Raw genomic sequence first — 15,230 nt, 5'->3', positions numbered from 1 at the left:
GGACTGAAAAAAAGACTGCAAGCTTGTGAGATGTGGTCCGTTTGAAGAATGAGACAAGTTGGATAGATAAATCACCGATTTAAAATTGTTGCACAAAAATTTTACTAAGTTATACGATGCTAACGAAAAATCTTATGCAACGATAGATGTGCAGCAGAAATGTTGCTCTAATATTAACTCCCAAAATTTGTGGAAATGTCGAATATGAGCAACAGTTTTTATAAATTTGTAGGTTAGGAGAATACAACTCCTTCACTGCGGTCTAAAGAAAAGAAACGGCAGCCCACTCTAAAACAATTGGTAAATCCACTACCAATTGCGATTGGTAACAGCAAACATAACAATTACTTATTAGTTATTACATTGGTTGCTTGGTAATATTTACCAGGTATATTTTCTTTTCTCTTTAAAATGTACAAAGTATTAATTACTTAACCAAATAAATCAATAGTAATGTGTGAAAAAGTAAACAACGGATTAGTTACGGGTTCAGTCAATCTGTCGATGCCTCAAAAAGCTAGTTTGCAACTTTTTCAACCAGTAGGCTACTGTGAGACTAAAAAAGATGCAACACTGTGCACTATTAGCTTCTTTTGAAACATAAGTTACAAAGAAATCCTCATAAAAGAAAAAACAAATACAATTCTATTCTTATGAAAAAAAAATTGCCTATTTTAAGCTGCAAAGTATATTGAAGAAAAGTGTAGTATGTAAACGAGCTGTGTACTTTTTTCCCTTGCAGCTACTACACAGTTTGCACATAGAATTTAATTTGGCTTTAATGTAGCGCTGTGGCCAATAAAAAACCAGACGACTTGCATTACAATCATAAAATAAGTTTAGAAAAAGATGAAATTGTTTTGTGTAGGCTTAGGCCTATTCTTAATTACCAGTATAGACTAAAGATAAGAAGTAATGAAGTTCTTTAAAAGATTTTCTTTAAAGAAATACTTAGCAATAAGCTACAACATAGACAAATACATAATTTTGGAAAACAATCATTTAAAATCTTAAACTAGTGGAAGTTATATTGTATACCGTAGGGCAACATCTTTCAAAGGAGTCCTTTTTTCTGATCGACTCAGAAACAGTCAAAGAATTGATAAACCGCGACATGAGCCTTTTTGCCCGATTTGCTCCATTCTGGTACCATGACAAGAAATATTCATGACAAAAGATGGTGGCCAAGCTCTGCAGAAAGCCGAGCTGCATTTATTGGCTTACAAAAGGTATGGGATTAATGATGAAGACATTATGAAACGGAAATCTGTTTAGCACCATTTCAAACAAAGTTCGTTATAGCATTTGTTTGTTATTAAAGGTGGAAAAGTCCTTCAATATATTTCATGAAAGCTAGCGGAGTTGGCAGCGGTTGGAACAGATGGTCGTACTTGGGCCAAGTTTATTCGAACCAAAGCAAATATTTTGCTTTGTGAATAATGTAAAATATGTGTGCCCATCTGTAAGCAGGGCGGTGGAGCTCTGCTTTAAATCATTTTTTTTGTTCAATGCAGCTTTCCCAGCGTGTGCCGAAGATGCATGGTATTTCATACAAAAATAACTTTATGGAATTAATATTTGTTATGATGGTAAAGTAAGACACCAAACCAAGGTGCATGATCTGATATGCAAATTAACTAAGCGATAAGCTTGTTTAGTATTGCATCATCACATGTGGCATGTCAAATATAAACTTTCGTTTAATCACTGAACCGTTTGCTTTTTGCCGAAAGTGTATCATAGACTACTAGAGAAATGCTAGTGAAGCTTACATTTACTCGGGCAGTTGCGACCATGGCGATAGGTTAAAACTATCAATGAGGAGCATACAAAGCACAGCCTAAACTTCTAAAGTGTATTTTTGGTTGATTTTGTAGGTTCTAACAACCATGGTGGTTGGTAAAATTGAATGTTAAAATTGACATTAATGCAACCAAGTATAACTACGTAACAAAATTTAAAAAAGTTTGTTTGGCTACATTTCTGAAGTGTGTCTGTATGATTTTCAAGTGCTGATTCCAAAAATGCTATCAGTTTTTTTTCTATCATTTTCAAGATAAAATGACATCTGTGTCTGTCAGCATTATCATGTTGTAAATTGGCGTCCTATTTACTTCAGAAAGTTAATGGGAGTGGGAGTGGGAGTGGGAGTGGGAGTGGGAGTGGGAGTGGGAGTGGGAGTGGGAGTGGGAGTGGGAGTGGGAGTGGGAGTGGGAGTGGGAGTGGGAGTGGGAGTGGGAGTGGGAGTGGGAGTGGGAGTGGGAGTGTGAAATCTCACAGACGAAAGTGCTTTTATTTCTTATCTCAGCCTGTTAAATTCATTATATTCTAATTAGAAAGTCGTGTTTAGTGTTTACAGAGAGAAGTACGCCATATGATTATATTTTGTAGAGTTAAGTCTTGTGTAAATCTTAGATTCAGTTCATCTTTTAAATAGTGGAAATCAAAATGTCTAGTAGACAGTGCAAAATTTTACTGGATTGCTTTGTTATGTATGTGGATATTACATCAGCAGTAAACACACCGCATGTAAAATTGTGAAAAGAACAAAGTATTGGACAGCATATAGACTATATCTTGGGATGGACATTGGTGATCAGGATAATTCATTGGCACCACATGTAATCTGTGGTAGCTGTCGATCTAATCTTGAAGGATGGTTGAGGGGTTCTGGAAAAGTTATGTCATTTATAGTTCCCAGAGTTTGGAGAGAGCCGCAAAATCATCATGATGATTGCTATTTTTGCATGATAAACATATCGAAGTATTGCAAGATCAGCGGAAGAAGAGCTATGGCATATCCAAGTACACCCTCATCCATTGCACCTATTCCTCACAGTGAAGCCTTACCGATTCCAAACCCACCATCAAATGTAAGTTTTTACTTTGGATCGCTAACAATAATTTATATGTTCTGAGATTGGATTTAATTTCTTATATGCTGTGTACTTATTCTTTATTATTTCAGATAGAAATGTACTCCGGTGAAGACTCAGCAACAGCAAGTGAAAATGCAGACACTGATGCGCAATATGTACCAACAACAAGTTCACCACCTCATTTTCCAACAAAAAAAGAATTGGATGATTTAATACGTTATCTGGGTCTTACAAAATCTGGAGCAGAGTTATTAACATCCAGACTAAATGAGTGAAATCTGCTTGGTGATGACTGTAAGAGCACTACCTACAGGAATAGGCACTTGCACTTGTAGTTTTCTGTGTACTTTGATGTTATTGAAGACCTTTGCTATTGTAAAGATGTGGAAGACCTGTTTAGTGCTGTTGGAATAGATCATGATTCTACTCAGTGGCGGCTTTTCATTGACAGTTCTATCAAAAGTCTTAAAACAGTGTTACTTCACAATGGCAATATATACCCATCAATTCCACTTGCTTATTCATTACAGATGAAAGAAGACTATGAAAACTTCAAGCAACTACTCATTAAAATCAGTTACACTCAGTTTAAGTGGTATGTTTGTGGTGACTTTAAAATGTTGGGAGTTTTGCTTGGTCTGCAGGGTGGTTACACAAAATACTCTTGCTTTTTATACTTGTGGAATAGTAAAGCTGACGGTGAGCACTATGAAAAAATTCATTGGCCGACACGGGAAAAACTAACCCCAGGAATGTACAGCGTTATTGGGGAACCTCTTGTAAGTCGGGAAATAGTTTTACTGCCTCCACTTCATATCAAATTAGGTTTGGTAAAACAGTTTGTAAAAGCTTTTGATTTTCAAGGACAAGTTTTTCAAGAAATTCGTTCAATGTTTCCCAGACTATCACTTGCCAAAATAAAAGGATGAAAATTTGTTGGTCCCCATATCAACACAATGTAAAGGTATAAAAGCTTGGAAGAAAAAATGAATGAATCAGAAAAAGAAGCGTGGCAAGCATTTCGAGGTGTGGTTGATGGATTTTTGGGAAATAAAAGAGACAGAAATTACAAAGAGTTGGTGGGAAAACTTATCAAAAGTTACCAAACCATGGGTTGTCGCATGTCTGTCAAACTTCATTTTTTATGTTCCCATCAGGAATTTTTTCAAGAAAAACTTGGTGACTTAAGTGAGGAGCATGGTGAGAGATTTCATCAGGATATTGAGCCAATGGAAAAACGGTATAAAGGCCGCTGGGACAGTGCAATGATGGGAGACTACATTTGGTCTTTGGTAAGGCCAGACAGGAGTGGTCATAAAAGAAAAGCTCGCTCAAAAGTTCATTTTTGAACGACTATAACTGTTTGAAAAAACTATGTTACATTTATCTTCAAGCCTTCCTTATTAACGTTTTTGAACTGGTTTTTGCTTTTAATTAACCGAACAGAACCATGATGTGGAGTTGAAATCTACTGCAAGAGTAGAACACAATTCGCTATACCTACAGCTATATCAAAGTTTGAATATCTCAAAAAGTAACGATGGTACGAAAAACCTAACTGGAATGTTGAACTCAGCCCCCCAAAATACATAAAGGGGCATTAAAAAAAGTAGCCAAACAAAAATTGCGTTACATAGTGTTATGTTGGTAATTTTTATTGATTCTTACCAATTTTCTCGTCTGGACACAGTTGGTAATCAAAAATTGGTAAATAAAATCAAAATTTTGGTTACTTGCACCGTTTATTTCTTAGAGTGTATCTGTGGTAATTTTCCGATTGTGACGAAAGTGAATTATCTGAGAAACATGAAAAGTAAAGTTGAAATGTGGAACGTGAGAATGTTATTCCAAACAGAAATGTTGGAAAATTTCATGTTGAAAATATAGGCTATAGATCTTTTGAATAAAGGTCTTTCGAATCTTTTGAAAATCGATGCAATTGATTTGAACAAAACACCCTGGAAATGTAAAGGGAATTTCAAAAAGATCTCGTAAAGATCATATTTGCTAGCTATATGTAAACCATCAAGGAGGCGTAAGGGATGAGCCACTTTGACCAGGTAGCCTTCGAGAAGTGTCGTTATATCCAAATGAATCTTTGGTACAGTGTTATTAATTTAACTCAAAGCTTTAAAGTATAATGTAAACATTTTCATGGTTTATGCCTTTACAACAGAAACGAATGAATAAAGAGCTTTTTACAGCACACCGAATGACTCGCTAGTCTTTGCAAGCTGATAGAACCACAGATCTTAATTATAGATAAAAATGCTAACGTTGAGTCGACAAACATTCTTTATTGGACCGTGTGGTCGGCTTACCGGGCATATGCCTCTTTAATGTTTCTCAATTTCAATGGCAAGGTGATGCTACATAAATGTTAAAGCAATAAGTGCCCTTCAGCCTAACAATTTAACCGAATATGGATGGCACAATTACGTATGGTATGATATCATAATCTGTACATCAGGCTGAGGAACGTCTTTGCGCAACCTGGCGATCGTTCGTCATCGCTCAAACTTCGGTTACCGAGATAATCTAGCCTTTGTGCAAGTTCCGATATAGACACAGATATTTTGTTCTGTGTTGTTTTTGCACTGCCTTAATTTGAAATTGTTCCCCAAAATTACTGAACAAGAATGATTTACCCAAAGGCATTACGATAGTGGCGTCACTTGGATATCAAACACGGCTCGCTTGTGCAAAAACACGCTGTACTTTTGTGATGTGGATATCACGGGATATTTCTGTGCACCTGCTTTTTAGTACTGCATTTAGGTGTTGTATCAACCTGTTTGCGAGGGGCACTAGTTTTGCGGGATAAGCTGTTTGTTACTATTTTAAGTTTGTTTTTATTCCTATACGGCTACTACTCCGTAAACTGTTATTAAGTTTTTTTTTATAGTGTGTGAGTGCATTGTTTGTTTATATGTGTTTACATCTATGTAAACAGCTACTGGCGTAGTGAAGTTATTCTACGTTTGGGCTTTTAGTGAATGGCAAAAATTAAGTGTTGTAAAGTAAAGCCCTCTTTTGGGTTTGAATTCTGTTGTTTTTACCAAGCTTTTACGCCCGAGCTTCCGGTACGTTTTTAGTGTAACACTGCAAAATACGTCAGCTGCTGCTTTTCACTTTACTTTCTGGTAAAAATGAATTACCTGCCATTTTGAGACTGTGATGTTAGCGCATCAGGACGTGACATACGTCACGAGACAGACCATACATAGCAGAGTCGTAAATAAATGATCAAAATCGACAGTTATCAAATTTTCTTTTTGCCGAAATCATCAAACTTTAGTCGCAAGTCAAATCATTTATCTTTAGACTCGAGTCCAGCACTCAAGATATTAACGAATTCGCTATAAGATACCAGCAACAAATAAAGTCTGCTAATTTTTAATCGCTTTTAGCTTTATATTCGCTCAGTGTATTTGGCAAGAAACAAGGCCCAACGTACAATTGCATGATATACCCTAATGAAACTGGTATACCTTAATGAAACTTTTCAGCGTTCAATCTTTAAAATTCCCAAACAAAAATAGTCGAACCTGCAGTTTAAATTTGCAGTGTCATCTAAAATCAACCGCAACAAAAATCTACCCAGCCCTGAGTAAAGAAATGCGAAGAGCGGACCTTATTTGCTGCTGGTGCTGTATAATTTGGGCAGGTTTAAGCGTTAAAACACCAAGCCCGCAATAACACCAATTAAGAAAGAAAACAACCGAAGTCGTATCAGTGTGGGAAGAAAAATTAATGGGCTACACATATATAAACAATGTATAAGAACCTCTCCAAATTGTAGCAGATATTAGCACCTCAAAGGCTTTAACTTAACGATGTAGCTTACTTTAATCATTTTACTTTTGATATATTTCCTTTTTTAATCTCATTTTTATACTTTTTTCAATCCAACTCAGGTCATCATCCTTTCTCGGTCTTAAAAGTACAAAGCAAATAAGAAACAAATCGTCACTTACCAAACAATTTGATCTTGTGTCCCCGGTCCATTAAAGTAGACTATATGATCGTAATACTTGATTCAACTTCAAAGTAAAACTGCAAGTAAACACAATTTACCTTTTATAAAATAAATGCTACATATCTCCTCTCTCGCAACACCACGAAAACTAATACAAACCTATAGTAGAGCCTAGGACTACTTTAGTAGAACACGTTGCGGCAAGCACTAGCTTATTTAGAGAGGGTTATTGTGAAAACATAGAACACCAGTCTTTGGGCCAAAAAGGTTTTCTTCTCCAGTCGTTGTCGTTCATCATATTTGCTTCCTTGTCGGCTACAACCGATGCATTACTTACTACTGTGGAATCTGCAACACCATTTATTACCAATTTCATAACAATGATTTATAAAACAATAACCAAACTTAAAAATAGTGGGCACAATGTCAAACACAGCAGGTTGCCTGTTACTATGGCTACCAAACTATTAGATTTGAGGAAAAAAATTCCGACAGCTTCTATGAAAAGAGCAAATCGCGCATTGCATGTTGTGATTCGTGGACATTGGAAAATGTTTTCCATAAAATTACAACATTGAGTGGTTGGACATGTAAAGGAGGGCTGGCTTGATTTTGGTTCAGTTGTTTGGTTTTAGGAAAAAAAATCGAATTTGGAAAAAATCAAATTTCTTCAATTCTACTTAAGTACAGTAGGCCTATATGGTTTCATACTATTTGGTGGATAAACTAACACGCAAATAAATATCGCAGTTACGATATCCGGAGCAGATTTTACTTAAAATAGGACATTATTTGGTGAAATTGAATAAGCATAGTATCCTTTACTCAATATCCAGATGATTGAAAGTAAAGTGCTTTCTTCAAAACGGTGAAAAAGGCTCCAACGAGCTTGCCAGCTTACAGCTTCAAAATCACTCCAACAACCGTCTTTCTATTCGCCTTCAGAATGGTAAGTAAAAATCTATAGGCCTACCAACTAAAATCCTCAAACAAATATAACAATTTTCGGTATAATGTCATCAATCTCATCCAGCTGCGCGTCTGTCAGATTGTCACTATACATGTTATGGACATTTACGAGTTGATAATGTGATAGCAATAAGCAGTGCCAAGAACTGCATGCTGCTTACTATTGCATTAAACAATCACACAACAAAAAGGAGTAAGAAACGTTTAACCTTCAATTTGTTTCTTTGTTTTGTCGTTATGAAGTAATTGTTGTCGCTGAAATTGGCTCATTGAAATCGTTCGGTCAAAGTAAAACCTTTCTCGTTTCTTGTTCATAAATCTTGTTTTGAAATTGGCTGCTGGTTGTAAACGTGACGTGCATAAATTAGCCTGAGGGTTTTGTTCAAAGACTGTATAGTTACGGCTTCCTTTTTGTTTTTCATTCAAAAACAACCAATTGATATTTCAGTAAACTTAGGTAGGCTAAGAAAAGCGAGTTAACGCTTTCTTTGTAGAAAACTATAATGACTTTGTCTTGATAATCGTGCCCAGGTCCCAGACACGTGAAGCCTCTAACAAAACTACAAAAGCTACAAACAAAAATTTTACAAAGTTCTTACAAAAACCAGTGTAAAGCCCACACAGGTTTACACATAAACTAGTTACAACAAACTAAGTTAGTTAAACTGTACAATCTTAAAAGATGATTCACGAAAAAGTGATAGAAGTCCAATTTAAAAAAGCAGGCTACATAAAAAAGGAATTGATAAAAGGTAAATCGATGAAAGTTATACAAATAAAGCCACACACTCAATCACTAAATTTGGCTTATAAACTAATTGCAATGAACATATTAGTTTTGTAAATACTTGGTTATATTTTCTGTGGCAGAACTTGTTTGAAGTTGCTATGAAACAAACTGGTTCTGTTATGTGTGCAGAAATGAGGTAAATCATGTTCCAAGCCTTTACTAATCAATTGATTTTCTTAAACCTAATCAAGCAATATAGGGTAGCTGCTGTGAACATTTCCGTTTTAATCTTTTCTCATTTATAATAACTTAGTTTTCGCATTTTCAGGTTTGGAAAACTGTATTTTGTTATTGTCATAGTTTAAAATATTCGTATTTGTAACTTCTATAGTTTAAAAATTTGTGTAATACTGTGACCAATTTTAATTCAAATCTTTGTCGTATTTTGTTTACACATCTTGTTTTCAATTTCGCTGCGGTTTTTAATGAGACAAGCATAAACTACCCTGCAGGTTTCGTTCAAAGTCTGCTCATTTTCATCTTCATTTCTTCTCTGGAAATGACCAAGTTATCGCTTCAGAAAACTTAGGTATAAGCTAATAAAAGCGAGTTAACGTTTTCTTTGTAGAAATCTATTGGCAGTGGTTCCCAAAGTGAGACACATGAACCCACAACGTTACATTTGGACCTTTCTAGGGGCACGTTAGTCCTGAGGAAATTTTTTAAACTCTTTTTCCTGAGTCTAATTAACTACAGTCGTATGTGCGACTTTTTCCACATTTTATCGAAGTTTCGGGTCTATTTTGATCAACAGAGCTTGATTTTGGAAGTGAAAAACTTGACCATATTTGAAAGGAACTGCGTAAATAAAAGGTGGATGCATGAATCTTCTGACTTGTTTCTGACGAGCGCAGTTGTTTTATTTCTAAAAGTCCATAAACTGAATATGATCGATCATACAGAGAGTGAAATGGCTGAAAAGTTTTTTGTTTAAAATTTTTTAATTTTTAATGAGCAAAAAATCAGAATTTTTTCATTCAGCAACAATGTGACAAGTTATATGTATGATTGCTTTGCTTGTCCTCAGTTGTTTTGCTGAGTTGAAAGTGAGTAGAATCAGATTTGCGCAGATTTTAAAACCTGTTTTTGTATTTCCTACGAATCCGAATCTTTTCCGAACTGGCACATTTTTATAAGCTTGCACAAGGTACTATTGATGCTAAATTGCGGAGGTTAATAACCAATTCAAGAACAGAAAAACTGATTCGTCATCAATCATCATGATATTGTGGAAGTGGATATGAACAATGCAAGCTATTTTTTTAGAAGCAGAAACATATCGACGCATTTGAAATTAATCATACCCATACTCTATGACTATGTCATGCAAATAACATATACGCTGTAGCTCCAGAACTTACCTACTTAGAACTTACCTACAGAACTTACCTACTAAGTTAAACCGAAAACCGTAAGACATAAGTTGTTTGTAAAGACCCATCAAGTTCTAGCCAAAATGTTGTTTTTTGATGCGAAAACGTTTTGAAATAACTTCAATCGCATTGATGTTTAGAAGTATAGATTACACATACGACAATAGTTTCATGTTTTGAGCAGAAATTACTCGTTGTAACAGCAGAATTAAATCAATCTTGTTGTTACATGTATTTGTTTTTCAACGCATTATTGGCCCCCAGAATTCCGGGGTCCCCTGCTGCAGCCCAGTCAGCTGCTCCCTTAATTTTCATAGACGATATGTGACACTGTGTAACGTTAGCAAACGTTATAAACTAACTTATTTTGACTTGTCTTAACTTAAAAAATCTACACAAGATTTCTTGTTGGAAATGACGTTTGTGTATAGTTGTACTTGATAGCAACCATATTTCCAAATCATAATGACGTATTAACTATTGTTGTAACCAGCTTACTGGCAGGGTTTGTTGCCGCTAGCTGTGTGCAACGCAAAGCCTTCACGACGAAACTTTAAGCTGTGCTAGACTTGCAGGCACTCTGTTTTTAATTCTACAAAGATTCCTGGTTGCTCGAGCCCCAGTTACCGAGCTTATTTGTGCGTACATTGTCCCAAATAAACAGGTTTTTAATTTAGTTGTTAGTTGTTTGTGGTCTTGCCCGAATTTGGAACTGATCATTAAGATCTTGCCCAACGCTCGTGGGCACTGCAACGATTTTTAATCGAAGTTCATAAAATTGCGAGTTCCGCACTTCAAACACAAAACTAACGAGTTGATTAATTCAGGTAAGTCTACATATGAACACACCAAGGCTGCAATAAAGTCAATATCGATTAAAAGACAAATACCGTAAATAACATCAAATCTTTTAATAATAACAACAATACCTTAAAAATCGAACTGTGCTGCTTTTATTATGAATTTTGGCCATGATTTGGGGTATTTTCCAAGCGAGTTATTCTTGCTTAACATATGGATGTTTGAAATTTGACATGGATATTTTTGGTAATCTGCAAACAGAACTTAGTCTGATTAACTTTACATTTTTTCTAATGAAAATCGCTTTTTGCAGGTGGAACATTTTAAAATTCGAGCGACTTCCCGAATTAAATTCGACTTCTGAGGATTGACAGCAAATTAAGTTTGTGTAGATTTAAACATATTTCAGCAATATATGATTAAATCCCAATTAGACTATATGTTCCTTCCTTATTATCTAGGACGGCGTTCAATGAATCTTGTTTTATGATTTTATTTCTACAGGCGGAACAATCCGAATTCCTGGCCGAACTTAAAGTCGTTCGAAACTCCAGCATTAACTAATGCAAAACATGACCACTCTTTAAGGCTCACTAGCCAACATCACTTGGCTGATTGCGTCGGTGGCATTAAATATTTTCGTTTTTCTTTCCTACATTCTGTTTATTAATAATTGAAACACATCGTATGAATGCGACTACAACAAAAAGTATAAGTCTATCGTCAATCATTACATCAAAAGCCGACACAAAATACCAAGAAAGAAAACAACCAAAGTCGTAGAAATGTGGGAAGAAAAATTAATGGGTTATAGATATATAATACCTCTATGAAGATCTCTCCAGTTGCCAGCAGATAAACATTTAACATTCTACTATTGGTATTGACCAGGCACTCAAAGACATTAATGTAGACCTACTTTGAATATATGTTTGATATTTATGCTTTTTGTATTTACTACCTATATTTGTTTTACTCCAACTTAAGTAATTGTTCTTCCACTGTCTTAAGGTTATCGTTTAAATAAGAAACAAATTATTCACTTACCAAGCAACTGGTTCTTGTTGAAATGTTCTATGAAGTAAATGATGTGATTCTTAATTAAACTTCAGAATAAAACCGAACGAAAACACAATTCACTATTTTCAAAAAGAAATCCTAACTTATATTATCTTGTCCGGCAAAAGCACAAAAGTATTTTCAAGAATATGTTACTAGAACACATTGGTCCAAACATCATAAATTTATTTAGAAGGGGCGATTGGGCCTCGCCCTTTCCTCAGGACCCAAATTTTAGGACGCTATTTTTTGCGTTTTTTTTTCTTTAGTCGTTGCCGTTCATCACATTTTCTTCCTTGTGTCAGTTTGTTGCATTACTTACTACTGTGAAATCTGCAACAGCATTGATATAACTTTTATAATAATTTTTTCTTTATGATAAAGTATTAAACAATGACCACACTATTTAAGCAGTGACCATTGGACCATGCCCCCTCTCCTCACAAACTTAACTTTTTTAGGCCATGGGTCTAACAACTAACCTTCGATGCAATCCTAAATGTACCAATGGAACCACGCATTGCATTTATTGATTTGGAGACATAGGCTTGCTAACACCATTTCAAAAACTTCCCAGAAAAATTGCAACACTGAATGACTAGTTTGAGCGCAGGAAGATTCGTTTTACTGTTTTGATTCAATTGTTCGCTTTTTGGTTTTGAAAATTCCAACATATTGGTTAGCTTTGTGCGGGCACAAACTTCATGCCCGTTCCACACCCACACCAGTTAATTTGCGAGTCTCCATTTCTGTTTCAATATATTTTGCAATACGTGTTGTACGTAATTAACAATATGGTCACCTGTACATTACATTTGACGAAATATTGACCATTTTCTATAAACAAATAGCTTTTCAACGACATAGATGCGTATGCCTATATGCGTATGATTAAAATAGGACATTGTTTTGATGAAACTAAACAAGCGTAAACAAAGGTAACGATTTTCGTCCAAAGTTATCAACTTTATCGCAGAGAACCGACTTTGTCTAGCTGCACGTCTGTCATTATGTATGCCGTGGGCATTTACCAGTTGATAATGTGATAAGAGCAAGCAGTGACAAGAACTACGCGCAGCTACTGAAGCTGTTGCAGAAAGCATTCACACAACAACACAGGAGTGAGAAAACTTTTGGCCTTGATTTACATTTATGGCTTTTTCGTCGTGAATTAATTCAAGTTACTTTAATCGTTCAATCCAATTAAGACCTTTCTCGTTTCTTGTACAAACTTTAACATACAGTACATTTTGTTTTCATCTTGGCTGCAGACTGTAAACGTGACGTGCATAAATTAGCCTGAGGGTTTTGTTCAAAGACTGTTCAGTTACAGATTTATTTTTATTTTTCTCACGAAAACGACCGATTTGCCATTTCAGTAAACTAAAGTAGGCTAAAAAAGCAATTTAATGTTTTCTTGGTTTGAAACTGTAGAGTCTTCGTCATGATAATGGGGCCCAGACATGATAAACTACTGGTTAAACTTCAAAAGCTACAAACAAACGTTTTTAAAAGGTTGTTTATAAAACAAAGTGTGAATTTGTGTGTTATTTACCGTCGGTAACCTTATTACTTATTCTGTTACTGATCTTTGCAGATGAAGTTGATTATGCCTACAATACATAGCCACTAATTTCTTTTCTTATTTGTAGATGAGTTTGTTTACCAATGATAACTAAATAACCATGTAAGGAGGAAGGAGTAACCAACTTCATGCCAGTAAATTATCAAAGATTCCTTACAAAACATGTTCAACAAACTTATCGAAATACGCTTCAGCAACAAAATACATCTGGTACAAATAGGCGGCAATGTATCAAAGGCTTATGGACTAGCTAAAGAGTACAATTTTAAAAATTGACACAACGATAAAGTGATAATACTCGAAACTGATAGGCTACATGAAATAAGAAATTGATGAAATGTAAATCGACAAAACTTACACAAATAAAGCAACAAACTCGAGCACTTAAAGTTGATTACTAAACAATGGCCATGTACGTGCTAGCGTGCTGGCCATGTACGTGCTATGTTACCTGTAACAGAAGTTTTCTGGAACAACTAAAGAGAATATGTTTTGTGTCCAGAAAAAGAGTAAACGGCGTTAGCGGTTCATACTAATCAAGTGATTTAAGGTCGCCATAAACATTTACGTTTTCGTATTTTTCTATTTGCTTACTTTTATTTTGAGAGTTTGCTTAATACAGTGACCAATTCTAAGTAAAAGTTTTCTTGTTTATGTTCGTTTGTCTTGTTTTTGAATTGGCGATGAATTAGCGATAAGCAAAACGTTAGGGAACCACTATTATAGAGACTTAATCATAATAATCGTGCTCAGGCATGACAACTCACTGGCTAAGCTACAAAGACTACATGCAAGCTTTATCACAAAGTTTCAGATAAAAAACAATGTCTAACAAAAGTTTACTCATAAAAAAAGAAATCACTGTGTTATTTACCGGCGTGAAGTTGGTTACCTGGTAAAATTCTCTGTTGCTTATTCGCAGATAAAGTTTATTAACTGCTATATACTACGTTACTTACTATTTACACATTTTTCGTATTTAAAAATGAAGTTGTTAATCCATGGTAACTAAGTAACCAAGTAACCAGATACCAGCTCTACGCCGGTATATTCTGTGACATGTCTAACAAAATATGTACAACAAACTTACGTAGGTATGAATTGGCGTCGAAATACATTTGGTACCAAGTAACGGTAATATATTACAGGTTTAGATTAGAAACTAGTTGAAATGTACAATGCTAAAATATAACACACGTTAAACCGATGAAAGTCGAGTCTATACATTAAACAAGAAATTGTTAAAATATAAATGAATAAAACTTACACAACAAAAACAGCAAACTTAGTTGCTAAAATTTTCTAATGAAATGAAAGCAATACAGTCTCGCATAAACTTGGTTATCTTGCCAGCAGTAGAATCTCTTTATGACCAAACAGGTTTATTAATACGCGCAGAGAAGCGATAAATGGCGTCCACGGGCGGAAAAAATGAAGCGATTTTTGTAAACCTAAGCAAGTGATCTATATGGTCGCTATAAAAAATTATATTTTCAGTTCAGAATATTCAATTTCTGTATTTTCAGGCTTGGAAAATGTATTTTGCTATTTTGTAGTTGAAAACGAAGTGGTTTATATATGTTACAAAAACGGAGACAAACAAGCAAGGTGTGGACACCAAGGTCATGCTTCAATGCAGTTGCCAGTCGGCATTGAGTTGGATCGTGATGTATGTTATTACCATCCTTAATCAATCTCCACAAGGAAATGTTTCTGCAAGAAGCTCTTGAAAAACTGCAAAAAAATAAATTTGAATGGCATTATTAAACGCGACTTCGGCCTAAGTTAGGGCACA

At 35.1% G+C, this 15,230-nt stretch overlaps 2 protein-coding genes across 7 annotated transcripts in view; one reads left to right on the top strand and one right to left on the bottom strand.

The window, feature by feature from the left end:
- The window catches only part of LOC143447307 (uncharacterized), a 35,232-nt gene extending 22,470 nt beyond the window's left edge, over positions 1–12,762 (bottom strand). For 3 of the 6 annotated variants that reach the window (XM_076947353.1, XM_076947355.1, XM_076947345.1), the window contains exons 1-2: positions 7,018–7,206; positions 6,857–6,935 (exon numbers count right to left, since the gene is read on the bottom strand). The gene's annotated coding sequence lies outside the window, so the exon portion shown is untranslated. Of the gene's footprint in view, positions 1–6,856; positions 6,936–7,017; positions 7,207–11,838 lie in introns of those variants that run through there. The other 3 variants (XM_076947349.1, XM_076947348.1, XM_076947346.1) reach the window with 2 other exon arrangements.
- On the top strand, positions 2,399–3,154 carry LOC143444921 (uncharacterized). Its single transcript, XM_076943714.1, has 2 exons — positions 2,399–2,873; positions 2,969–3,154. The coding sequence occupies exons 1-2, from the start codon at positions 2,583–2,585 to the stop codon at positions 3,152–3,154; spliced, it is 477 nt and encodes a 158-aa protein (XP_076799829.1). The 5' UTR covers positions 2,399–2,582.
- Positions 12,763–15,230: the final 2,468 nt, after the last annotated feature.

This window comes from Clavelina lepadiformis, chromosome 2 (assembly GCF_947623445.1).
Source record: "Clavelina lepadiformis chromosome 2, kaClaLepa1.1, whole genome shotgun sequence".
NCBI classification, from domain to species: Eukaryota; Metazoa; Chordata; class Ascidiacea; order Aplousobranchia; family Clavelinidae; genus Clavelina; species Clavelina lepadiformis.
The sequence above is the reverse complement of the archived record's forward strand: the minus strand, read 5'-3'. Positions and strand labels throughout refer to the sequence as shown.

Coding starts and splice junctions, on each gene's coding strand:
- LOC143444921 (XM_076943714.1), top strand. CDS start 2,583: ATGGACATTGGTGATCAGGATAATTCATTGGCACCACATGTAATCTGT. Junction 2,874..2,968: donor TTCCAAACCCACCATCAAAT/GTAAGTTTTTAC, acceptor TTATTATTTCAG/ATAGAAATGTACTCCGGTGA.